Raw genomic sequence first — 27,069 nt, 5'->3', positions numbered from 1 at the left:
GTTTTATAACCTCAGCCTACCTCCATTTTCTGTCCTAACCACTGTTTGTACTCTGCACTTTCCACCCGCTTCTGATATGTGTTCTTTTATCACCATGGATTCCAAATCTTACGGAGCAGAGCTGAGTAAAACAAACAAGCAAACAAACAAGCCAACTCCCATCACTCTGAGGAAGGACCCTGCTGGCCCTGGGGTCCCCTCCATTTGTCCAGGGTGGGAATGAGAGAATGGATCCCAGCTGACTGCCTGGGTTCAAATCCTGCTTTGTGACCTTGGACAAGTTTCTCTACCTCTCTGTGTGTTGGTTTTCTTAAATGGAGATAGTAGTAGTACCTATATCTGATAGGGTTGTTCCTAGGATTAAATCTGAGCTGATACAAGTGCTCAGAACCATGAGTAGTACAGAGCACATGCTCCATATGTGTTAGTTGCTATCATTATCATCATGACCACTACTATTTTGCTCATAATCACATTTGTAAAAGACAGAACTGGAATCTGCGATCTTCTTATGACCTCAGGTGTATTATTTTGAGAAATGCATGTAATTATGTATCTCCCTTTTAGAATGAGAATTGGGGGCTAAGTTTCAAGGTGGCATGTATGAATCGACACTGATCTTTCGATCTCTAAATTCCTGGGACGCAACACCCATTGCAGGTACACAGGGCACTCGTTTCTGGCCAGCTGCAGATGGGTTGGGGATGCCTGCAGGGTCTCCTGATTGGACTTGGACAGAGATTCCTGCTTTTCTCTTTAATCCGGGGACAGTACAGAGGATCAAAGAGAAATTGCAGCCTTTGTGGAGAGTGATTTAGAGATGCAGAAATGAGGAGGGCCTGGTGCCTGGCCCATTTGGGTGGTGCTCTTTGGTCTGGAGTGTCCGTCACAATTCTGGGGTAGGTTTGCCACCTGAGCTACACCACTGATTTTAACTGCATCTGTAGTTGAGCTGAGCAGCAGACTTTTCCAAAGGTGGCCAAAGCTAGGAGGGGAAAGGCCGTCCCTGTATTAGCTGTTTCTCCACAGACTTGGGGAGTTTGTTAAACTTGTCTTAAATTCCCATCTCCTCCCTGAACACTGACAGACCTCAGCCCTGTTCATCTGGTCCCCTCCCCTCCCCTTCCTTTCTCTTCCCAGCAGCTGGTGTTTCCCTATCTTGGGCCCCACCTCCTCAGCATTCAAAGTGTTAACCCTCAGTTCTGAGGGATGCAGCTATGCCGGTGTTTTCATGAGCGAGGAGCAAAGGCCTGCTTCTTGGTGATGAAAACATCAACAGTGGTATTTCCCCATCTAAAAATAAGGCTTTTATCTGGGAAGACAATAATCCCAGCTTGCCCAGGACTTAGGGGGAGATGGTGGGATTTTCCGTTTTAAAATCAGGACACTCCTGGGCAAACCAGGGTGAGTTGGTCACGCAGTGATTGTCATTTTGGGTGGGTGGGGAAAGGAGCCCTGGACAGGCAGGCTGAGGAGACATTTGGGGATAGGTGAGGCCAGGAGAACTGCCGGGCCTGCTGAGGCGCTCCTTCAGGAGGAGTGGTTTTGCTATCTCTGTAGGAGTTGCCTGTGATAAGGAATCTCATAGGCCTGTTAGGACAGGGTTTTGCTGTCTCTATAGGAGTTCACTGTGATGAGGAATCTCACAGGCCCGTGAGAACAGGATTTCACTGTCCGTGTAGGAGCTCACTGTGATGAGGAATCTCACAGGCCCGTGAGAACAGGGTTTCGCTGTCTGTGTAGGAGCTCACTGTGATGAGGAGTCTCATAGACCTGTGAGGACAGTGGTCATTTGCTCCATGATGTGAGTTTTCATGGGGTACCTTCCATGGTCCTGGCCCTGTGCTTCCATGGGGAATGGGAAGAAAATTCACATGGGCCAGTCCGCAAGGAGGCATTAGCACTTGTTCTGTAGGGAGGCTGACACTGTCCTGCTCTGAAGGAATGTCACCTACAGGAAACAATTAGTAACCAATTGGGTGCTGAAGGAAGGAAGGAAGGAAGGAAGGACAGAAGGAAGGAAGGAAAGAGACAAAAGGAATGAAGGAGGAAGGAAGGGAAGGAAAGGGATGGAAGAAAGAAAGGAAAGAGACAGAAGGGAGGAAGGAAGGAAGGAAGGTGGGAAAGAAAAGAAAGGGATGGAAGGAAGAAGGAAAGGAGGGAAGAAAGGAAAGAGAAAGAAGGGAGGCAGGAAGGAAAGAGGAAGGAAGGAAGGAAGGAAGGAAAGAGAAAGACAGACGGAAGGCAGGACGGAAGGAAGGAAGGAGAGCAGATTATCCAAGGTTCCTACATGTTGTGTCAGGCATTGTTCTAGGCGTTGTATGTGTACCATCTCATTTAATTCTTACCCGGCACTAAGAGGTAGGCCCTATCATACTTTCATTGTACATGAAGACAGACAGACACTAGAAGGTCAGGTGACTTGCCAGTGGTCACACTGCCTGGGAGCACTGTGATTCCAATTTGCATTTTAATAACATTCCAGCAGAATGACCTAAGGAAAATGGCATCTTATCAGGGTTAACCTTGTCCAGGATACAGGAAAGATCAGAGAGTTAGGAATTCCAGCCAGAGAGACCCCCCAGGCTCAAGGCTTTCAGACCTGGCAACAGCGGCTTCAAAAGCAGAAATGCTGTGCTGAGCGAGAGACTGATGGTCAGGTAAAGGGTAGGGAAGAGTCCAGGTTCCATGTTGGGCACCAGGAAAGACACTGGGGCCACTGAATGGAGAGAGGAGAGGGAGAGAATGCACTTTATTCTTTGAAATCTATTTGTGTCTCTGGCCAGGTTATTTAGCATCTCTGAAGTTCAGTTTCCTCGTTTATAAAATGGGAGGAATAATAGGATATGTCTTACACGATTTTAAGAGGATTAAATTCAACGACATCCATAAATGATTTAGAACCTTACCTGAAGTCAGAGTAGGTAGTCAGTGAATGGTAGCGGTGACGTTTTGTTTTGTTTTTGAGACAGGGTCTCCCTCTGACACCCAGGCTGGAGTGCAGTGGGGAAATCTCGGCTCACTGTAGCTTCGACCTCCTGGGCTCAGGCGATTCTCCCACCTCAGCTCCATAAGGAGCTGGGACTACAGGCGCATGCCACCATATCTGGCTAATTTTTTTTTTTTTAATTTTTGGTAGAGACAGGCTTTCACCATGTTACCCAGGTTGGTCTTGAACTCTTGAGCTCAAGCAATCTGCCCACCTCGGCCTCCCCAAAGTGCTGGGATTACAAGTGTGAGCCACCACACCGGGCTTATTATCTGTTTTTAAAGTAACCTTAGAAATTGTTGCTTTTTGGAGGATATTTTTCTTAATTCCTATTCTGCAAAGGAATGGGCTAGTTTGTTCCTCCTGCATCTTGTTATTCAAACGGCATTGTTCCTCTGGGGTGATACCTGAGGTTCGTTGCCTCATGCCAAGGAAATCAAGGACACAGACACATGTGAAGTTAGGTTAAGGATGGAGGTTTAGGCCGGGTGCAGTGGCTCACGCCTGTAATCCCAACACTTTGGGAGGCCGAGGAGGGTGGATCACGAGGTCAGGAGATTGAGACCATCCTGGCTAACACGGTGAAACTCCGTCTTTACTAAAAATACAAAAAATTAGCCAGCTGTGGTGGCGGGCACCTATGGTCCCAGCTACTCGGGAGGCTGAGGCAGGAGAATGGTGTGAACCCGGGAGGTGGAGCTTGCAGTGAGTGGAGATCGCGCCGCTGCGCTCCAGCCTGGGCAACACAGTGAGGCTATGTATCAAAAAAAAAAAAAAAAAAAAAAAAAAAAAGAAGAAGAAAGAAAGGAATGATTTAGAGGCTGCTTTTTATTAAAAGGAAAACCTTAGTGAGGACTTCCTTACCTCACTATCTGCCTAAATAATTTCTTTGGAACTCCTGTATCCTTATAACCCTTCTTCACGTGCTTCTGCATTCCCAAGGCATTGAACTTCAACTTGTGATGGGGAACGGCTGTGTTCTCCTCCCATTCCATGGAATTCCCTCTCTTCAAGGGGGTGGTAGAAAAAAGTCAGCCACCCACTGCTCAGGCTTTCGTCACCCCGAAAGTCAGAAAACACCTTAGTCTTTTAACCACTACAGATGACTGTGGTGTGAGCCTTTTAACCACTACAGATGACTGTGGTGTGAGCCTTTTCACCGCTATGGAGGACTGTGGTGTGAGTCTTTTCACTGCTACAGAGGACAGTGGTGTCATTTCTGGAAAAGGAAGCGGTTCTCTGGGAGCTTGCCCACTCCGCCACGGGTCAAGGTATGCTCAGCCGTCCAGGTGTGCCCTTCTCTAGACCTTTTACAAGAGGTTTGTCTGGCTCCCAGACACGAATGCCTGGCCAGGGATTTTTGCCTTTTTGTCTCCTGGCTGAAGATCTGTTTGCTTTGTAATTTAGAAAGGGACTTAAGTTCCTAATTTTCACTTGGAGTAGGTATAGGATGTGTTACTTTAGAAGAAAAAAAATCAGTGGTTCTTTAAGGACTGCACAATTTGGCATAAAAATCTCACTAATTGAAGCTTGTCAAAAGGTACCCTGCACTCCATAATTGTCTGTGCTGGTGTGTTCAAGTTTGGGAGAGTAATGATGATGATGATGATGATGATGATGATAATGACAATAATAGCTACCTTTATTGGGTTCCCAGGTATTCCAGTGTATCACACACAGATCTTGCACGATGTAGGTGCATGTATCCCTATTTTTTTTAAAAAAGGGAGAAACTGAGGCTCAGGGAGAATAAATGAACCGCCTGAAGCCACACAATTAGTAAGTGGGGGGCCGAGGTTCACACGGCTCTGCCTGGCTCCAACACCAACACCCACTCCCATCCACCATGTTGCCTTGGAGAAACCTGATGTTGCCTGAAAAGGGAAATTTCAACTCATCAGGCAAATGGAGAGTCTCATCATTTTTTTAAATTTACAGAGCTATTCAAAATCAAGAGGTCTCAGTTCAATTTAAATATTGCATTTTAAGTGATAACCATCAGACTGGGAGCTGGGCACAGAAGGCAGCCTGGTGGACATGCTGTGGGTGACTCAGGCCCTCTCACTTTCTCTCCCACCTCCTCTTCTCCTCCTCCCATAGATATGACTCTCAGTGGGTGATCTCTTAGTAGTGAGGATTTGTGAACTTCTGGAAGGGAAAAAGTTTATGGACTTTGGCCCAGCAAAGAATGAGCAGGGAGGAGCTGTGAGGCACTTTCTACGGGGGACCTGGCCCCAGGCGCATGGGAGCCACTGGATTCAGGCCCCTGTCATTTTGTGAGCATTTCCTGTGCACTAGGAACACCCTGATGACTGAAGATGAGGGGCTGCTGACTCCAGACACCCCCAGAGAAAGGGGCAGAGAGACCCCAGCTCCCCCACCTATTTCCTCGTGGAAGCAATAGAAGACCCAATAGGGCTGAACCCTGCCCGTATCCCAAGACCGTCTGCGGGGGATGGGACAATCTCTGGGTCCTGTCTTGATCCAAACGTCAGGCCTCCATGCAGGGGCGTGGGGGTGCAGGCTGGGGGCGTGGCGAGCAGCCAGGGCTCCCGCGTGTCCCTTTCACAAGCACCCACCATTCCACATGCCAGATGCCGATGGTAATATCCCTCAGGCTCTCCTGGGTTGAGTTTACAACTCACACATTCCACGAGGGGTGTTCATCAATCCTGTACGTCAACCCCCAAGCGTCAGTTGTACATGCAGTGAAGTTTCCTGTGCTTCAGGGACTGACACCCGGCCTCTACGGGCAGGACAGGCGCAGGGGAGGTGGGGAGGGCTGGCTGTGTGGCTTGAAGGCCAAGATCTTGCTGCTTGGCCACGAAGTGCATGTTTGACTGCCAGTGCTCAAAGCGTGTGAGGCCACTGGGCATCCAGCAAAGGACCGGGAAGGGATTCAGGGAAGTGTGTGGGTGGGACTGGGAGGAGGGAGTCACCTCCCGTCTGATCTGCCTTAGCTCTTTCTCTCTGGCTTTTCGTCAGTTTGGTTCAGCTGCCAACAGAGAGAGCCCTGGCTGGGTCTTCTGGCCCCTTTGTTCCCCTCTGAGGACAACTCTCTGGCCTCCCACACCTCACTCTGTCTCTGACTCTGGCCTCCTCTGGTCACCTACTGTTTTTATTCAGCCTGAAGTCCCCCTGGCATGCTGGAACGGAGTGGCCCATTATCACTCATTCACTCTCCACATCCTGTGATGGATCCGAATCAGCTGCTTGCTCCCAGATCCCTCCACGAGACGCCACATCTTTCTCCCAGTTTTCTGCAGGGACCAGCATCCTTCCTTGCACACAGGATACATGTCCTGCCTCCTTGGTTGAAAACCAGTTATCAGAAAATAATCGATTAAAATATTACCGCTTTGTGGCCTCTTTGTTGATCTTCTCTCCACTGCTTCCAAATTGTTTTTCATTATATTTGGGCAGAGTACAGAAAAGTGCTTACTTGATGGAACGTGTTTACCATGTAAACTCACACAGAATTTTATAGAAAGATGGTAGAATCAAGAAGGTGAGAGGAGGTGGCCTGCTCTGGTGAGAAGGAGAGTGTGGGGTGCTGAGGAGCAGCCAAGAATGTCTTGGGGAGTCATCACCCCGTCAGGTCTATGCCAGGATACCAGTTGTTTGTTTGGTCCTTGGAAGGCAGCGGCGGGGCAGGGATTTTCTAGTGGAAGGTGGCTGTGTGGGTGGTGCCCTGTACATGTAACTCCAGACCCCTGGAGAGGCCATTTGCCTGAACAAAAAGAGGGAATTAAATAAAAGGCCTTTTATCTAAATTTGGATGGAGTAAGTATGAAAGGAGCCAGCAGGGGAGTCTGTAATTTAGAGAGGGCGTGTGGTGAGGAGGAACTGGTGACCTTGTGGTGCCATTTGGACCCGCACAACTCAGGCCTTGGTGGGGAGCCCTGGGACAGGGAGGTTCGCAAGGCCAGGATCCAGCAGCGTCCCCAGGTTCTCAGATGCTGAGGCTGGTATCCCAGGCCAACAGAATTTCTCAGAATGTGGCATCAGAGGCATTGGAGCCACCGTTTCTTTCTTTTGAGAATTACCTTTGTTGAGGAACTCAACAAAGTTGAATTTGAAAGGCAAACATGCAATTCTCGGTTATCCAAGCACCTAAGTCTTTGCTAGAAACAAAAAACACTCTACATTCTCAATCTGCTTAATTTGATTTGATCAGAAATGTATATGTACAAAAATTTCCTTCGCAAGCTGAGAATCCTGCTGAGAAATTTTAGCCCAGAGTGCACTTAGCCTGAGAGAATTATCAGCGCTGGGGGAAAAGAAAACTGTGTGTGATAAAATGTCCCAATTATGGCGACAGTGTCAGTTATTCCCTCAGAATGTATGTCTTTATCCCATCATCTTGTCTGGTTAATGAATATGACCAAGGCCATCCTCTCCCATTATTGTTCAATAATGGGCAATGGAGATGGCATATCTCCGCCTTTATTTTTGCTGGCACATCCAGGCACTGAAGCACATTAAAGTAATAAAATTAGGCAGCAAGGCATCCCAGTCACTCCCACCATGTTCCCGTAACCCCCTCATTTACAACAGACTGAGACAGAAAGGAATTTTTTAGAGCAATTTGCGATGAGGCAACACTGGATATGTAAATTCTGTTTTATTGGCAGTCACCGCTGCTGGCTAATTCTAAAATGCCTAACAGCCTTCGGTTCACTAGCCATGTTGGGTCGGGAAAATTCAGTTTTAAGGTCCCAAAGGGGGAAATGTGTAATTGCAACTTTCTTCCATGTCTTAAGCTGTGGCCGAACAGATATTGTCCCATCCTCTTTCTGGCCAGATGTTCTGTCCCAGTGGCAGATCCGAGAAGGGGCCTGTTAAGAAGTTTAACTTTTTACTGAGTTGGATGACGAAGGCGGTTTTTATTTTTTGAAAAATTTATTGCTCCTACTGGCTTTATTCCCCCCTAAAGAAGTAGCTGCCAGGGTTCAGGAAATAGCAAGAATAACAATTTCAAGGGAAATCACTGACTTGAGTTTGAGACCAGAGACCGAGCAGGCGGAGAGCCCCGTGCGATATAATTATCCTGCAGATGCCATGGTGAAAAGAGGCCACTGCAAGACGGGCCCATTCCGAGGCAGAGCTTTGTCGAGGGACGCTTGAACAAGATGCCCTTCACTAGAACGGGACACACACCCTCAGGAGAGACTTGCCACATACACAGTGAGTTATAAGAGGATTCCAAAGGTTAGAGAGATGGGAGAAAAAACTCACACAGTTGCCCTACTTTGCAGAACTTATTTTAGACTTTGCTGTGCTTCATGTAACTACTATAAAAATAAGAGGTTTACAAGCTACAGAGCAAGTCGGGACTGGCCAAAACATGTGTCCTTGCACTTTCGTCTCCCTGCTCCGCCTTTGCTTGGCTTGACTGTGCTCAAACCTGCACTAGTTAAGAAAGTTCCACGATTTAAGAGGGTTCCCAGGTCATCAGCCACTGGGAGTTTTCTCTAATTCAGCTCTGCACTTCCCCTTGCTGCAGAACAGGGAGTGAGGAGGAGATGGGGGTGGCCTTCAAAATGGCCATAGAGTGGTGGGACCCCAAGGTGGGGAACAGCCTCAGGTGGACGAGCAGGTGCTTTTCAGGGCCCATCTGCAGGGAGTCGTTGTGACCACTTGGATGTATGTGTCATAACTGTCCACCTTCCACCCTTCAGGCTCCCAGCAACTTCAAGACCCCTGGGGAGATTGTCAGACCCTCCCCTCTAATAGGCAGAGAGGAAATGAACGCTGGCTTGGGGAGGGGAGAGTTGGAGGGGATGTGACGCACAGGCCCAGAGCTTAGGGACTCTGAATTCAGTAATCTGGGTCTATTGGTGCCCCTTCATATGCAGTAAGGTCATCTATTAACTCTGTGTTTATGGAGCTGTATTTATCACCTGGAAAGCCCTGCAAGTCTTCTTATCAATGGATCCTCTAATTGGGGGGTTCACATCGTTTTGTCTTACACATTGACAATACTGCTGGTGGCACCAGCCTTATCTCTTACCCAAGACTGGACTAAGATTGAACTCACAGCATGGTTTCTGACCACCAGCATTGTGTGACTTTGGAAGAATGTGTTAAAAATTCACATTCCTCGGCCCCATGCAGCAGGACCCACTGAATCGAACTCTGTATATCTTTTAAATTAGCATGTTAACATTCTTTTCTTTTGTATTTAGGTAAAACTTATTGCGTTAAGCTGTTTGCGCATTGCTGTAAAGATACCTGAGACTGGGTAATTTATAAAGAAAAGAGGTTCAGCTGACTCAAATTCTGCAGGCTTTATAGGAAGCCTGGTGCTGGCATCTGCTCAGCTGCTGGGGGCAGCCTCACAAGGCTCACAATCCTGGAGGAAGGCTAAGGGGGAGGAGACACGTCACATGGCCTGAGCAGGAGCAAAAGGGAGGGGGAAGTGCCACATGCTTTTAAACAGCTCAGTCTTGCAAGAACTCACTCACTATCGAAACAGCAACAGGAAGGGGATGGTGCTAAGACGTTCATGAGAAATCCACCCCACTGACTCAGTCACCTCCTGCCAGGCCCTACCTCCAATACTGGGGATTACAATTCAACATGAGATTGGGGCTGGCACAAATATACAAACCATATCGCTTATATATAGCAAAGTACCCAAATCTTAGGACTTTAATCACTCAAATACACCCGCGTAGCCACCATGCAGATCAAGACATAGAACAACGTTGCCACCACCCAGAAGGATTTTTCCTTCTGTCTTTCCGAGACAATAGTATCTTCCAGGGACATCTGCTGTTCTGACTTCCACCATCGTAGACAAGTTTGACCTTTACCTATCCTGAATCATGCAGGATGCTTTTGAGTCTGGTGTCTTTCTCTCAACGTTATGTGTGTGAGATACACTGTTGCTTGTATAATAGCTAATTCTTTTCCATTGTGGTGTAGTATCTCAAGGCATAGATATACTGAACTGATACACATAGTCTACTCTTGATAGCATCTGGGTTGTTTCCAGGTTTTAGCTATTATACCAAAGCTGCTAAGAATATTTGATCCTTGGAGAGGATGGAGAGAGCGAGGGAGGGAAAGGGCGTGTCTTTCTTTTTCACCTTTGGTGATGGAGGGAGTTCCTGCTGCTGCTCCTCAGCTCAGAGGCCCAGTGTGGCAGGAAGTGGTGAGGTGGTGGGGAAGGAAGAAAGAAAATGCTCAGTGTAATGCATACGTGTGCATGTGCATGTGTGTGTGCGTGCGTGTGCGTGTGTGTGTGCGTGCATGTGTGTGCATGTGTGCGTGTGTGCGTGGGTGTGTGTGCACGTGTGTGTGCATGTGTGGTGTGTGTGCGTGGATGTGCGTCCATGCATGTGCATGTGTGTGTGCACATGCATGTGTGTACGTGTGTGTGTGCTTGTGTGTGCACGCACGTGTGTGCGTGTGTGCATGCGTGTGTGCGTGCGTGTGTGGGGTGTGTGTGTGCGTGTGTGTGTGTGTGGTGTCCTCTCCCCCATCCCCTACATCCACCTCCAACTCCACGTTGAGGCTAGTAAATGGCCTCAGGAGGCTATTCACAGTGTCATGATAATTCATATCAACCTGCAATCATTTTGCATGTGCACGTTGTGGTGTCAGCATGTATAATTGTGAGACTGGCTCAGATGGAAATCTCCTTCTCCACTTGTAGGCTGGTTATGATGGTGAGAGTATCGGAAATTGCCCATTTTCTCAGCGTCTCTTCATGATTCTCTGGCTGAAAGGCGTTATATTTAACGTGACCACAGTGGACCTGAAAAGGTACGACAAGGCATCTGCCTTACTGAAATGACTGTACCTAGTTCCCTACACACACACACACACACACACACACACACACTCTCTGAGACCTGAGGCCCACGGTGCTGCATGGGCACGTCCATCCTCAGTTGGAGTCTGAACTGAAGCCCACGTTTGGGCCAAGCAGAGTCATGACAGGGTGGGCTGGGCTGGAGTCAGGAAGGAGTAGGGGTTGGGGGTGCCGTGAAGAACCTGCTCCCCCAGTTGCTGGTCAGCTGTGACTCTCCCAAGCCTGTCTGAGCACCATTCCTGGCTGGTAACAGTGGGGAGAGTTAACTTTTTCACCTCCGTTTGTTGATGTGCCCCTTTGTGCTCCGTATTCACAAAGAGGCACATCAACAAGCCCATCCATCATTTGTTAATGAATGCCTTTACTTTCATGCCAGCAAGAAATTTTCGTAAACCCACCCTCTACTTTGCAGTTCTCAAGAGTTGCTTCTCTTAAACTGGGGAGGACACGGCTAAGCCCTGGTATTGAGTCCAGATTCTCGTGGCGGGCCATAAACACTGCTGTTTCCTCCCACCTAGGAAACCCGCAGACCTGCAGAACCTGGCTCCCGGAACAAACCCTCCTTTTATGACTTTTGATGGTGACGTCAAGACGGATGTGAATAAGATCGAGGAGTTCCTAGAGGAGAAATTAGCTCCCCCGAGGTAGGCCTCAGAAAACTGGTGTTTGTAACTTGATTGTCACTTTCCCCCACTAGTAGTCAATTCTAAAGCTCTGGGCAGTGTGTGTGTGTGGTTTTCTGCAGCCCACAGAGCTCACTTCCTTCATCATACCCCTGGTGTAACCAGATTACAGTTCAGGGGCCTGGGCTTCATTGCGCTGCACCTGCAGCTTGGCAATCAGGGTTTGATGGCAGGAAGAGGGAGAACATGGGTCCAGGGTGGGTGGTTGGCTGTATCCTAGACACCCTGCTGGAAGCTATGGGGTATGTGTTAGGAAGAAGTATCATGGATTGTTGGACCTCAGGGGAGCTATTTCTAGTCCATCCCCTTCATTTTACTAGGGAGGGACCTGAGACCAGCAAGGTCAGGTGGGTTCTTGTGTCCCAGGACTGGCCACTGCTAAGAATCAACAACCACCACCATCCAAACCTCTCCATCCAGTGCCATTCTCCTAGATGGTGTGACTTCCCAACTTTCAAGAGGAAAAGGGTCAGGAAAACATTGAAGGAAAGCTTTTCATTTTTATACCCAGAGAAAGCTGTTTTTCTCCATTGTATAGTATTATCTTAACTAGAACATCACTTGTCTGTGATCCTCCAATCTTGAACTTTTCAAGGTATCCCAAGCTGGGGACCCAGCATCCCGAGTCTAATTCGGCCGGAAACGACGTGTTCGCCAAATTCTCAGCGTTTATAAAAAACACAAAGAAGGATGCAAATGAGAGTGAGTACCTCCCATCCTCCTGTTTTCTGTTTCAACACGGACTTGAGCCTTAGCACGGCGGCTCCCGCACTCCTGGGACATTCTCATCTATGTCCCAGTGGGTAGAGAAGTGAGTCTGCAGATACAGAAAAAGCTCCTCCAACTTTGAATCTGCATGTGGGCTTCAAGAGATGGAATGCTTCTTTTGAGGCTGGGAACCCAGAAAACAACATTTTCAGGGAGAACAGTCACCACCCAGGTGTTCCGGCCACACCACGGGAATTGTGTTCAATGATGTTTCTGCCGGTCCATGCCTCCCCACAGGCTTTCCATAAATAGTTTTGAATACATAAATGACTTCTAGAAGTAGCAATATTGTGTAGACAGCAGCAGTGTGATTTTCCAGGGAGGAGTGAGCCCTTTATTCAGATATTCTGCATCCACCTCCTGCCTTCCCAGCACCCGTTGCTGGTTGGCCACGTCTCAGCGAGGAAGGGAAGCAAACTCCATCATAGCTGGTGAAAAGTGACACACACTTGCAAGACCTCTCTTTGTGATTTCTTGTCTTCCTGTTTTAGTTTATGAAAAGAACCTGCTGAAGGCCCTGAGGAAACTGGATAATTACTTAAATAGCCCTCTGCCTGATGAAATAGATGCCTACAGCACGGAGGATGCCGCTGTTTCTGGAAGGAAGTTTCTGGATGGGGACGAGCTGACGCTGGCTGACTGCAACCTCTTACCCAAGCTCCATATTATTAAGGTTCGTCTTCTCTCCTGACACGTGTGCTGAGTACACGAACTGGGCTTTGTTTTATTTTGTTTTTATTTGTGTTTGGGCCAGACATTTAAACAGTCTGAAATGTGGACACTTGGATTAAAAACACTAGTTCTGTGAGGGACAGCCGAACCCCAGCTTTCGTACACACAGAAGATGGGCTTCGGGTGTTCTCGGGAAGTGCCTGGGAACGTGGCCCCACTTTCTGCTTCTCTCTCAGCCTGACTCACGCAGCCTAAAGAGAGGTTATGTGAAAGCAGCCTGAGGAATTTCATAGATTATACCTGGCATTAGCATTTGAGAATTAGAGATGAGGCGTGTGGAATCTGGGGCTGTTAAAAAGTGAACTCAGTCAACTGTTGGTGACTGTAGGGCTCTACATGGCCCTTTCTAGGCGTGACAGGAGTGTCCTTTTAGCTCTTAACAGTGATCCTTGGCCAGGTGCAGTGGCCTGTAATCCCAATGATTTGGGAGGCTCAGGTGGGAGGATCGCTAGAGGCCGGGAGTTCAAGACCAGCCTGGGCAACATAAAGAGACCCCATTTATACAAAAAATAATTTTAAAAAAATTAGCTGGCCATGGTGGCGTGTACCTGTAGTCCCAGCTACATGGGAGGCTGAGGCTGGAGGATCACTTGAGCCCAGGAACTTGAGGCTGCAGCGAGTTAAGGAGGTGGCATTGCACTCTGGCCTGGGCGACAGAGTGAGACCTCATCTCTAAAAACAATTAGGTTATTAATTACTTATTTATTTTTTTAAAAATGGACCCTCAACAACCAGGGAGCAGCTGGCAGCTTTTGGCTGAGTCTCTGCCATATTTGGTGCCCTGCCTGTGCATATAGTAGCCGAACATGATTTAAGAGCCATGAGTCATGTATTACTAGGGCTTAAAGACCTCCCAGACCAGTGGTTCTCCAACGGTAGTAGGCATACAAACTGTCCGGGGAGCTTTTTAGAAACGTGAGTCCCCAGGGCAGGCGTGGCAGCTCACGCCTGTAATCCCAGCACTTTGGGAGGCTGAGGCAGGTGGATCACGAGGTCAGGAGATCGAGACCATCCTGGCTAACATGGTGAAACCCCGTCTCTACTAAAAATACAAAAAATTAGCCGGGTGTGGTGGTGGGCGCCTGTACTCCCAGCTACCTGGGGGACTGAGGCAGGAGAATTGCTGGAACCTGGGAGGCAGATGTTGTGGTGAGCTGAGATTGCGCCACTGAACTCCAGCCTGGGCGACAGAGCAAGACTCCATCTCAAAACACACACACACACACACACACACACACACACACACACACACACACACGAAATGTAAGTCCCCGATCCATTGCTTCCGAGAGTGACCCCTGGAGCTCCAAGCAGATATCCTCACACTCGGACTCCCTAGCTGTTGGTGTTTCTCAGCAAAGCAGCCCTCCCAGCCGCTCTATCACTTAAAGAAGTCGAATGTGGTTGTTATGATGAGATTGCTATGTCCTTGTCCTTTAGCAGCTCCAGATACCTCAGGAAGAAGACCATGCCTGGCTCTGGGGCATTTTAATGATTAAAATCCTGCCAGGGCCAGAGTCAGGTGGTTGGTATAAGGGTAGGGGAGATGGGAGAAACACTGGGAAAAATAAGTCATGGACTGCGTGTTCTAATAACCCATTTAGTTAGCATTTAGAAATTATAAGTTAGCAGCCAAGCGCAGCGGCTCATGCGTGTAATCCCAGCACTTTAGGAGGCCAAGATGGGCAGATGACTTGAGACCAGGAGTTTGAGACCAGTCTGGCCAACATGACGAAGCCTCATCTCTACAAAACATTAAAAAATTAGCCAGGTGTGGAGGTGTGCACCTGTAGTCCCATGCATTCGGGAGGCTGAGGCACAAGAATCACTTGACCCCAGGAGGCAGAGGTTGCAGTGACCACTCACTCCAGTCTGGGCAACAGAGCAAGATTCTGTCAAAAAATATATAAATAGATAAATAAGTTACAGGTTAGCTTCATACAGTCTATGGTGCTGAGGCTCCTCTGGGCTCCCAGCCAGCCTGGTGACTCTGCTTCATTCTTTTGCCTTTGGCTTCCTGCATTTCTTCTTTCTATCCTCTTCTCTCAGTCCTGGCCCTGTTGCTCCCTTTTTCTCCCTTCCTTTTTGTGCTTGCGGTTACTGAGTTGAAATGCAGGCCTTCAGGAGGTTGCCGATCTCTTGGGCAGATATCTTTTCAATAGCTTTGCCAGTCCAAGAACATCCAAAATTTAATGAAAGCATCTCCACCCCTCAAAACCTGCTAAATTTGGGAGCTGCCTTCAACAGGATATTTACGTAGTTGTGTTTTGACTGAGTCCCTTTTGGTCAATGCTTTTTAGTCCCTACTGTGACCAGCATAGCATTGCAGATATACATGAAAGTTGAGGAAGAGGGGGAGAAATATCCCAGCCACAGAGCATTCATGGCCCCTTGTGTAGCTCCCATGAGAAAAGATGATTTTAAATTTCAGTAGAAAGGGTAAGCTTTACAGTGAGATCACAGTTCACGGCTCCACTATAAGACCCAGCAGCAGCAAAATCTACAAAGCCATTTAGCACTCAACACCCAATAGCTTAATGATCTTCCAGGATGGAGTACTTCTGCAAGGAAATGAGAATCAATCTAAGGGAATTATGGTAAAAGACGAGAGTGTGAAGGGATTTATAATTTATTCCCCTGCCAGAAACCCAGCAGAAACTATAAAAATAGGGTATTAGCATCATCTTTTGTAAAACTACAAAGGGATGACAGATCACCGACTTAAAGAGTGGGAAGCTTCTTTCAGCGGGAGGAGCCACAGAACCATTACATGTTTCTCCATATCATTAGCAAAGTTCAGATTTCTCAAAAGGTAAAGGACACAGTCCTGAAATGCCCAACTCAAACTTCCTTGCTTGAGGACTAGAGCATGAGGCGGGCCAGGAGGGCGGCAGGGACCTTCCCAGTAGAGACCGTTGTTGAGCTGAGAGCTCTAGGGAGGCAGAATTGAAGGAGGAACCATACAGAGGCACCATCTTTCTAGGCTTTGACCCAGCCCCCAATCCAGAGGAACAGTCTGGAGGGGAAGTAAAGTGGGAGGAAAGGAGGGAAGTGTCATTTTGCATTGTGACTGCTGAGCAGAGAAAATAAATTAAGTCAAGAGAGAGATTACAAATTGCCCAAGCTTTGTTTTTAGCCACAGTGGCCTTCTGCCTAATCTGTGAGCCTCAGAGTGGAGGATGCCCTAACCCTAACCCCAAACCTAACCCTAACCCTAACCCCAACTCTAATGTGTCTCTCTGGGGCAGAGCAGTGGTTGGTGAGAAGGTGCTTGGGAGCAAATATTCCAACGGGCTGGCCACCTGCCCTGTCTCATTCCCTTTGCCCTCCCCACTGCTTTTAAACAAATGATAGGTCCAGTAGATCTGCCTCATTCAAAGATGATCAATACCAGAGAGAAAGCCAATCAGACCTTGGTGTAGACAGAGTTGATTGAAAAGGAGGGGGTTGGGGGGAGGAATGATAAAGACAAGAAACAAAAACAGAAAAAAGGCAGATGGGAAATACATATATGATCAAGAACTGCTCCTCCAGCACATCAAAGAACATTTCATACAGAAACTTTTCCACAGCCCCAAATAAATGAGAGAGAATATGGGCTTTCTGAGAAAAAACTCGAAGACAAGACACAAGATGTTGAAAAATACACTATCACAAAGGGGATGGCAATCAGGCTGGCAGAGCTCAAGAAGAAAAGTAAAGACAAATAAAAGAACTGCAGAAATAAAAGTCCCATTAGAAGTAGTAAGACACGGACAAAGACGTGGCTGAAATTCATTTCCTCTGACATTCGCACACATCTTGTAGAGTTGGTTGTGGTATGTGGTATGTGTTTGTAGCCTTGCTGTCAGTGATTTGGAAGACAAGCCTGAGAAAATCATCTGAAATCAAATGGGGAAGAAGAAAAAAGGTGATTAGAGAGATCCGAGGTATACATAACCAGGAACAAGAGAACAGAAAAGGAAAAGGAAAAAAAAAGGGAGTGTTCAAGGAGGAAATGACTTTGCTCTAAAGGATGACCTGAATCTTTAGTTTAAATGACATGCCATGTTAAACATAGCGCCAGAAAGATCAACACACTGAGACATACTTTATACATTACTGAGCTTTGGGAATAAAAAATAACCCTTTTTGGCACCTAAACAGCAATAATACTGTAATAACAATAACAGTAATAATAATAAAAAGAATGAAATCGAGTAAAGCCACCGAAATAGGGAAGAAATTCAGACTGGCCCCAGATGTCTTCACGAACCCATTACAAATCAGAAAACTGTGGTTTAACATCTACAGAGAATTAAGGAAAAGGATGTGTGAGGTAAGAATTTTATATCTAGGCAATTACCATTTTTACCTAGACCTCTGGTCTCTTTTTTAAAAAGCATAAAATTGCTCTATGATGAAATAATAAAATCATAATCAAAGTAAGAATCCAAAAACAGAGAAGGTATGTGAAACGAAATAGGCACTAAACAGAGAACCCCTTTAAATCTGAAACTAGTTCTAAGACCAAACAGCAGTGGGAATTATAGGGACAGAATAGAGTCAGAATATAATAAACTATGTTGTTACCACCATTGGAAGGAGGATAAGGGAGAAGAAATGGAAAGAATCATAGATACATAAATTCCCTCATCTGTCATCACCACGAGTTAACAGGCAGCATCTAAAATGAAGGCCGGGTGCAGTGGCTCACACCTGTAATCCCAGCACTTTGGGAGGCTGAGGCAGGTGGATCACTTGAGGCCAGGGGTTCAAGACCAGCTTGGACAAAGTGGTGAAACCCCTGTCTCTACTAAAAAGACAAAAATTAGCTGGGTATGGTGGTGCATGCCTGCGATCCCAGCTACTTGGGAGGCTGAGGCAGGAGAATCGCTTGAATCTGGGAGGCGGAGGTTGCAGTGAGCTGAGATCCTCCACTGTATTCCAGCCTGGGCGACAGAGCAAGACTGTCTCAAAAAAACAGAAAACAAAACAAACTTGATAAATCAAGAAATACAGAATTCCTATATATTTAAAGTTATATAGGAAACCACTGGAGAGTTAACATGACCATAAACCTTTTAAATGACCAGAAAGGGTGATACACACATGCGTACAGAAGAAAGACAGAAAACCAAGTTCAGTGACACATTCAGAGGCATGGCCTTAAACAATGTACACAGGAAAGTTAAAACAAAAATATGGGCAAAGAAAAACCAGGTGCATACAAACAAAAGAAAAGCGGACTTCTTAACATGAGTATCAAGAAGTTGGCATTCAAGGAAGAGGTGTCAAACAGTTTAGGAGGCTCTTTGAAAATGATATGGTCCTTCTTTGCTGTCACATTGCATCAATGACTGCCGTCCTCCAAAGTTTCCACAGTAAGTCCCAAAGATCTTCTCGTTAATCCCACACCTGCATCATGCAGACATCCGGGGAACCAGTGGGATGGGAGGCAGCGAAGCCGAACTGGCCTTTGTGGCTCTGGGTGTCTACTTCGAGTTGAATCGTGCCCTCCTCCCAATTCCTCTGTTGATATCCTAACCCCCAGTAGCTCAGAATGTGACCTTATTTAAAAATAGGGTCTTTGCAGATGTAATTAGTTAAAATAAAGTCATACTGAAGTGAGATGGACCGAATCCAGGATGGCCAGTATCCTTGCAAACCGGGGAAATTTGGAAACACAGAAACAGGGAGAAGGCCGTGTGAAGATGGAGTTAGGCTTGCACAGCCAAGGCACTGCCAGAAGTGGAGAGAGATCCTTCCCGAATGCCTTCAGAGGATGCATGGCCCTGTTGATACCCTGATCTTGGACTTCTGGCCTCCAGAACTAGGAGTCAGTAAACTTCTGTTGTTCTAAGCCTCCCAGCACGTGTTCCTTTATTATGGCAACCCGAGCAAACTGGCACAGTCCCCAGTGTCCTGCACATCTTTCTGACTAATTCCCCAGCTGTACCCCTCTTGCTAGAGGAAGCGTCTCACGCCGCTGTGTTTCTCGTGATGCTGTCTCTCGACTGCTTTTTCCTTACACCCACCGTCCCCATGAGGGTAGGGATTTGCATCTGCTTTGTTCGTGAATCTATCCTCCGCACAGGTGGGCCCTGCAATCAGACAATGCTCTTAGTGGCAGCATGATGGCATTCAGGAGCAATAAAATGCACAGATGTTTGGGACTGCAGGAAGTGAGGTACAGCAAGTAGGAAGAAGAGAGGGCACCATTTAAATGGCAGATCCAACATGCATCTTTATTCACAAAGCACCTAATAACACAGTAGCACAACATATGGAAAGAAAATAACAGGCAAGGAAAAAAACATTGAGAGCCTGTTTTTCTTCTCTAAACAAGGAGAAATCCACCAGAGTCCAGAGCATACTCATGCCAGCGGATCCCAAGGCCCGTCTGTGACAAACTGGTGGGGACTATATGCAGCCACTGTAGTGAGTCCAGGACCTTTAGAGCCCTCCCCACACCCAAGACGGCCCTATGCAAGTCAAAATGGTGCATAGCCCGGATGACTATAGGATGACATGGAGAGCTGGGAAAGAATGTATTACATGCCTCAAAAGAATGGACTGTCTGACTTGGGAGCCTGCCTTAGTAAGTTTCCCCTTTACTGATGATTTTCTCTTCATTTCCAGATTGTGGCCAAGAAGTACAGAGATTTTGAATTTCCTTCTGAAATGACTGGCATCTGGAGATACTTGAATAATGCTTATGCTAGAGATGAGTTCACAAATACGTGTCCAGCTGATCAAGAGATTGAACACGCATATTCGGATGTTGCAAAAAGAATGAAATGAAGCTGGGCTGTTTTCTGTCTTATTTTTCAGTTGAGTGAGCGAGGATACGAAAAGAGTGTGTTCTATGCATTTCCCCCAAATAAGTCCTTCACAAAATGACACCTGTAGTGGGATCCACTCAACCCCAAATGATACACAGTCTTGTAATTTGTCACTCACTCGTGTATCTGAATATACCAGTATCTGTTGTTAGACACACCAACTGTTCAGTTTATGTTAATTTATATCTGTGACATTCACTGACATTGGAATCTATGATATTTAGGGCGCGTGTTTTTCATTTTAAATTTGAAAACAAATTAGGTTTGGGTTCAATTCCTTCAATTTTTAAAAAAACTGGTCTGTCTCTGAAAGTTTTTAAAATCATTGAGAGCCTGTTTTTCTTCTCTAAAACATTAGCTACATTTTTTTCAAAATGAAAATACTGCTTTGTAATTAGAAACTGAGACACACCTGTCTTGATATTTTAAAGCAATGTCAGAGGGTGTAAAGAAGGACATTTTAAAAATCACCTACAATTTTACGCCACTTAATTACTGAAAACTTACTGGAGAACATCTTCCAAATCTTCAGTATCTTGCTCTCTCTCTCTCTGACACACACACACACATACAATTTCATTCATATATGGTATTGCATTATTTTATTTTAAAGCACTAGTGAGGGGACCTCTTGGTAATGCCTGGATGATCATACACAGAGGACTTACACCATACGAAAAGACTGGGCACTGCAGTACCAGAGAAGATCCTTGAGGTTAGATTTTAAGGAGTGGGGAATTGTGGAGCCCACAGACACCCATGCAAGGACCAGCAGGAACCGGAAGTCCTGGGTCACCCCCACTCTGCCTCATTTCTGCTTCCAGGATGCCACTGCCTCTGCTTCCAGGAAAAGCAAGGTGGAGGGTGCTTATCGGTGCCTCTGGTTCTAGCTTCCTGTCCTTGCTCCCTCCCCTCTCTTGGAGACTGTGCCTTCAGCAGGACTCTTAATATCTGCAGCAACTTGAAGAACCCCCCTGCCCTGAAACATGAACCAAGCACACTTTGGTTCCTTCTCCTGGAGGCTCTCTCTGAGACCCAAGGCTGCAGTCCCTCAGTGCTGGTGGTATCGTGTGGGGCTAGCACGGTCACTGATGTTTTTCTGCCCTTCATTGTCTCATCTAGACATCAAGCAGGGAAAACCCAGGGAGATTAAATTCATGGTGACAAGTCCTGGCCAGTTCTGGTAAATGGTCCGGTTAGGGAGGAAGTAGAAACTATTGACTCAAAAGAGTTTCTGGCTGATTTGTGGCTTTGCCTCCACCATCCCTAACCAACCTCTCATCACAGCTTTGTGTGTGGGCCGAGTGCCGGGCTTAACCCCAGGCGTGGAAGAGAAAATGTGAGGTTGTTTAGATACTCATCAGGACCTCACAGGAGCTGAGCCTTATCAGCCAGAATGTGTTCCTCGGACATTCGCACACATCTTACAGAAAACCCTCCTTGTAGAGTTGGTTGTGGTATGTGTTTGATGCTATAAAGCTCATTTTTAATGTGCACACCTGCTCGAGGGGCAATTCATTTGAAGGAGAGTAAGATGCATTAACAGAAGCTATCCTGGGATTAAGTGAAAAATGTCTAGCAAAAGAAAGTCTTTAACAGTGGTCTCTTTCTCTCCCCGCTTATGACTGCTGCAGTTTTACCCCAGTGGTCGGCCATCTTTGTCAACCATACGTTTTTTGGAGGTCGTGTCTAGCATGTGTCACCCTTGTCTACGTTATTTCACATCTGGTTAGGGGGCAGATTTTAAAATGTAGTTTTGTAATGTTACATTTAAGCATGATGAATTATTAGACTACCAGATGTTACTAGTGCTAACTTTGTATTCTTAGGCATTAAAATGATTGACATAATGACACCTGTAGTGGGATCCACAAAACTCTTTGTGCCTTGAAAATGAAACAAATTATAAAAATGTTTAAATGGAACCAATTTCTTTAATTTTTTTTTTTTTTTTTGGCATTCCCCATTCCCCATTTAGGTTTCAAGAAATAAAATGAATGGTATGGGCTTCTTTTAAAACGGTGAGGACAGGCCCATCATAGTGGCTCATGTCTGTAATCCCAGCACTTTGGGAGGCCGAGACAGACAGATCATCTGAGGTCAGGAGTTCAAGATCAGCCTGGCCAACATGGTGAAATCCCATCTCTACTAAAAACACAAAAATTAGCCGGGCATGGTGGTGGACACCTGTAGTCCTAGCTACTAGGGAGGCTGAGGTGGGAGGATCACTCTAGCCTGGGAGGTGGAGGTTGCAGTGAGTTGATATCAGGTCATTGTACTGTAGCCTGGGCAACAGAGTGAGACCCTATATAAAATGAAATGAAATGAAATGAAATAAAATAAAATAAAATAGTGAGAGCAAGTTTGAATCTGAGATTATGGGCATTTGAATTAGAGATAATCCGTATTTCAGTTGTGAATCACAAAGACATTTTAAAGGAGCCTTAAAGAGGCCTGCAAAGACACCTGTGAACAGTCCTTGTCCAGGTGACTGGCATAGACACCCTGCAGGGTGTTCCACTTTTACGTGGAGTTGTAGGAAAGGGACTGATTTTGGGTGGTCTTCCCCAGCCCCGCCCCAACTCTGCCTTCAGCTCCGCCCCCAGCCCACACCTCTTGATTCCCCTGAAAACTTACATGTGTGTAAGGAGGTGAGAAATATTCCAGGGCTGTTCTCCTGGACCAAAATCTTCATTACAGTGTATTTTAAAAAACAAAATACATTTGTTCTTCAAGACATACCATACAAAATGTAAACATGAACAAATAGTGAATAAATTATTCTTTTCAGGCTGTGTGGAAGTTTTTCTGGATGGAGAGGATTCCATTCTTAATTCTAGTTGCCCAAGCGGCCTGAAAATTAGTTTATAAAGACCCAAACTTTACCTTTTTTTTTTTTTTTTTTTAAATTGAGACAGTCTCGTTTTGTCGCCTAGGCTGGAGTGCAGTGGCTTGATCTTGGCTCACTGCAACTTCCTCCTCCCAGGTTCAAGCGATTTTCCTGCCTCAGCCTCCCAAGTAGCTGGGATTACAGGGGTGCACCACCACACTGGGCTAATTTTTTTGTTTTTAGTAGAGACGGGGTTTCTCCGTATTGCCAAGGCTGGTCTGAAACTCCTGAGCTCAGGCGATCCACTTGCCTTGCCTCCAAAAGTGCTGGGATTACAGGTGTGAGCCACCACACCTGGCCTCCAAACTTTCCTTATAAACACAGAATGTCCTAAAGCAGGCTGGAAGGGAACATGAGAGCATCACAAGGTTCTACTTTGTGGATACTGCAGCATACGGAAATGCAATGACAGAATCTGCCCAGAAGAGGACTTTCAGAGACCAGAGGTCTCAATCATTTCTATTCTATAAGTCTACCTCTAGGAATTGAATATATGTTCAAGCCCTTCACCCCCAAGATGGGCGGGCAGATAGACACACAGTAGACACACATCCTTGTGTACACCAACGTGTGACACCATTGTCACACACTCTCACATACTCACAAGCACACTCCCACAGACAGACATTCACGCACACCCTCCACCCCCAGCCGGCATGCAGGATGAGCTCCGTCCCCTCTCACCCTCCCCCAGTGGTAAGCAATAACTCACTCTTAGCACAACCCACCCAGCCCTCAACTTCCCCCTTCCAGTGGTTCATAATTAGGCTTTGGAAGAATTTTAGATGAATGGCTTTTTAAAAATTTTTTTTGTAATTTTTTTGAGACAGGGTCTCACTCTGTCACCCAGGCTAGAGTGCAGTGACGTGATTTCGGCTCACTGCATCTCTGCACCCCGTCCCCAGTACTCCCCACCGCAAGCTCAAGCCATCCTCCCACCTCAGACTCCCAAGTAACTGGGACCACAGACACACACCACCACGCCTAGCTATTTTTTTTTTTTTTTTTTTTTTGCATTTTTAGTAGAGACAGGGTCTCACCATGTTGCCCAGGCTGGTCTCAAACTCCTCAGCTCAAGCAATCCATGCACCATGGCCTCTCAAAGTGCTGGGATTACAGGCATGAGCAACATGTCCAGCAAGCTTTAAAAAAATTTTTTTTACAAGAAAATCTCAACCCTTCTTTTATTTTACAGTTAAGAGAACCAAGATGTCCTTCATTCTAAGCACACATAATTCACAGGGCTGAGGCAGGAGGATTGTTAGAGCCTGGGAGATGGAGTCTGCAGTGAGCTGTGTAGACGGACTCTTGCTCTGTCGCCCAGGCTGGAGTGCAATGACGTGATCTCGGCTCACTGCAACCTCTGCCTCCCAAGTTCAAGCGATTCTCCTGCCTCAGCCTCCCAAGTAGCTGGGATTACAGGCACGCACCACCACGCCAGCTAATTTTGTATTTTTAGTAGAGACGGGGTTTCTCATTGTTGACCAGGCTGGTCTCGAACTCTTAACCTGAGGTGATCCCCCCCCGCCTCAGCCTCCCATAGTACTGGGATTACAGGCATGAGCCACCACACCCGGCCCACCTCTGGCATATCTGAATGAACATTACACCTCTCAGTCTCACTCATCTTATCTGGAAAATTGGAACAATATTTCACAATAGTGTAGAAGACGGTGTCTTAGTTCTCTATAAAAGCTGCAAAGCAGCTGGCTGTATACAAATTAATTTTTCTGGAATTCACTCTTCCTATAGGGTAACAGCCCTAAAAAAAGTAATTTGTCAAAGTGGACAGGGTTTGAGTTCACCAGTGTATAAGACCTTGAACCTTCCTCACAGAGGCAGAAGGCAGTTATGCTCTGAATTCCTGGTTCCCTACAACAAGGCAGCACCCTGTGATATTGGTCACTACTCAGCTCTCCCCCTCGGCCGGTCACTGGGGGCTGTCCAGGGCTGGTCTAGCGCTCTGTCAGGCACATTGTGAACTGAACAGCCTCCACAGTGGGCCGACAGCTCTGTCCAGGACCCCTCTAGTCTGGCTTGGAGACATTGTTTTCAGTTTTGTGATATTTACTTGAGGCTCTGAGGGGTGAAAAAGCAGATCAATCAATGTGGGTGGTCTCCCTAATGGCAAAGCCCTCCACCCACCCAGGCCAGGCCCTCCTCCTCACCACTAGGTGGCGCTTCCTCCCATTCCCTGAAGCCAGGCGGGCCTTACCCTCACAGATACTAGTTGGATTGACCCCCATGGACTGATGCCCACATAGCCTTGAGACTTCATCCAAACCTAGCCCAGCCCTCTGGGTGTCAGCCCAGGGTGGCCCACGCATCAAAGGGCGGCCTTTCGGGGCCAGAGAAGCCAAGCGTGAAATAACCCTGCTGGTCTCAGCCCCGGCTTCCAGGATGGCCACACCCAAAGGTCAGGCTGTGTTTTCTGATGTGCTAAAGAATGTCTGCAGGAGGGGGAGCTCCTCTATGTCCTGTGGCTTTCTGTTTTGCCATGGAAATACCTTCAAGGACTAGAAGGCCCTTGTCACGCCTAACTTGAACACAACTTGCGCTTGGTACCTCTCACTCATTTTCTTTTTGTGAAAACAGACAGTGTTGGGGGAGTAGCTGGGCACCGTCTCAGGTACTTCAGAAACTGGAGAGAACGCTGGGACTACTCTGAAACTCTCCCCCTCCAAGCCCAGGAGCCCAGTGTTCCCTCTTGGAGCCAAATGAGCCAACGGCTCAGACATGGGTGAGGAGCTGATGGAAGGGGCAAGGTTCTGGATCCTGAGGTCCGAGACTCCTGCTTCCTCTCCTCACTAGCCCTGGTTCCTGGGGCCAGCGCACCTCCCGGGGCCCACCTGTCCTCATGGCTCCTGCCCCAGAAGGCCAGGGCAGCCTGTGCAGGTGGTCAGTGGAGGAGGCAGTCTCTCTGCTGCACCCCATGGCTGTGTCCCCCAAGCCTCCTCCATGGCTCCTCACCTGACCCTGAGGGATGGGGGCGCTGCACATGGTGGGATCAGAGGGTAAGGAAGTGGGGTTCTGCTGCTGGTGGGAGCACAGAGATCACTGCTGGACACTCAAGTGTCCATGGGGATGAGCCCCTATCCTATGGCCAACTTAATTGTTCCTCCATTAATTGCCAAGCAATCAATAAATCCATTGATTTGATTTCATTGTGTAACTGTATTGAAAACCAGATGGGGTCTGGACACCCAGTACCTCTCGTTGGCCAGGTCTTGGTCCTTGGACTACCTTCTAGTCTGTGCCTCAGCTGTTTTGCTGGCTGGGAAGAAGAAAAAAGTGACTATTATACTGTGATATGTTAGTGACTTTTATCACAATGCAGTGCTCAGCTCCTCTGTCACCAAAGTCTACCTCTTTTCTGGCTCTGTTTTGGATCCTGGAGGGCTGACTTAAACGAATCCTTAGTAAAGGAAAGAACCCAGCAGCCTCTCCTCAAACCAGTAGGCAGCTTCCATACAGCCTCACAGAAAGGTGGCCCAGGAGTGACTTTATCCACATTTTCCTGCTCAGAAAAACAAACCACCATATCTAAAAAAGAGATTGACCTTGGAGTTTCCAGGAATAGAACTTAAAGGAGTGGGAAGGGGTGAGGAAGAGATAGGGAAGGAGGAAGGGAGGGAATGGGAGGAGAGAGACTCCGTGGCAATGGCAGAGGAGATTGTGGCACAGGCCACAGGTGTGTAAGCCCTGTAGACCTTCTGGAAAGCTGTGATTTGCTTTGTGATGAGATTTGTGAACAGGGGGAGGCCAGTGGCCCCCAGACCTGCCTAGACACTCTGCCCAGACTCCAGCCAGCCCTTTCTTGTCATTTCATGTGTTAAATCATTTAAAATGTTTATAGTAGTATATACTTATCATTTAGATACATTTTCCCCAAAGTGTGGACTGAACTAAGATAAAAGAAAAAACACGTTATTTTCCTAAAGTCCTTTGCCTGTTCGTTTTTATATATGTCACTGACTGAGCTGCAGAGGCCTGTTTCTGGTGACATGATTCCTTCTTATGATCTTGGGATCTCACACATGTGGAGCCAAGAAACAGAAAATGAGATAGGAAGGTGCCCAGAGTTCTTGGACAGTGCTGAGCTGTAGGACTTGCTTTGCCTCCATTGGTATCTTTCAATGGCTTGTTTTTGCTTTTGTTGTTGTTGCTTTTCAGCTCATAAATGACTTACTGGTCCCAAAAGATAGTATTGTTCAAAAGAAAAACTTCAGGTCATTGGCGATAGTTCGGGTGCTGGGCAGACCTCTCTGCTGCATACTTTGGCATATTTTCACCAGCTTGGGCAAGAGAAAGAATTTGTTGTCTAGAGTACCGTACTGGGATGCATAAAGATCAAAAAGAAG

The 27,069-nt window shown here is 47.0% G+C and overlaps 1 protein-coding gene across 2 annotated transcripts in view; it reads left to right on the top strand.

Moving 5' to 3' along the window:
• CLIC6 (chloride intracellular channel 6) overlaps positions 1–19,778 on the top strand; it is a 46,108-nt gene extending 26,330 nt beyond the window's left edge. Inside the window, exons 2-8 of one of the 2 annotated variants that reach the window (XM_023189459.1) lie at positions 9,178–9,219; positions 9,654–9,665; positions 10,653–10,762; positions 11,330–11,455; positions 12,090–12,196; positions 12,754–12,935; positions 19,616–19,778. In XM_023189459.1, the coding sequence (XP_023045227.1) occupies positions 9,178–9,219; positions 9,654–9,665; positions 10,653–10,762; positions 11,330–11,455; positions 12,090–12,196; positions 12,754–12,935; positions 19,616–19,777 (741 nt within the window). In that variant the 3' untranslated portion in view covers position 19,778. The remainder of the gene's footprint in view (positions 1–9,177; positions 9,220–9,653; positions 9,666–10,652; positions 10,763–11,329; positions 11,456–12,089; positions 12,197–12,753; positions 12,936–19,615) is intronic. The other variant, XM_023189469.1, reaches the window with a different exon arrangement.
• Positions 19,779–27,069: the final 7,291 nt, after the last annotated feature.

The sequence above is a fragment of the Piliocolobus tephrosceles genome, chromosome 19 (genome assembly GCF_002776525.5).
Source record: "Piliocolobus tephrosceles isolate RC106 chromosome 19, ASM277652v3, whole genome shotgun sequence".
Lineage (NCBI taxonomy): Eukaryota > Metazoa > Chordata > Mammalia > Primates > Cercopithecidae > Piliocolobus > Piliocolobus tephrosceles.
Note: the sequence above shows the minus strand (reverse complement) of the source record. Positions and strands in the feature narration are given on the sequence as shown.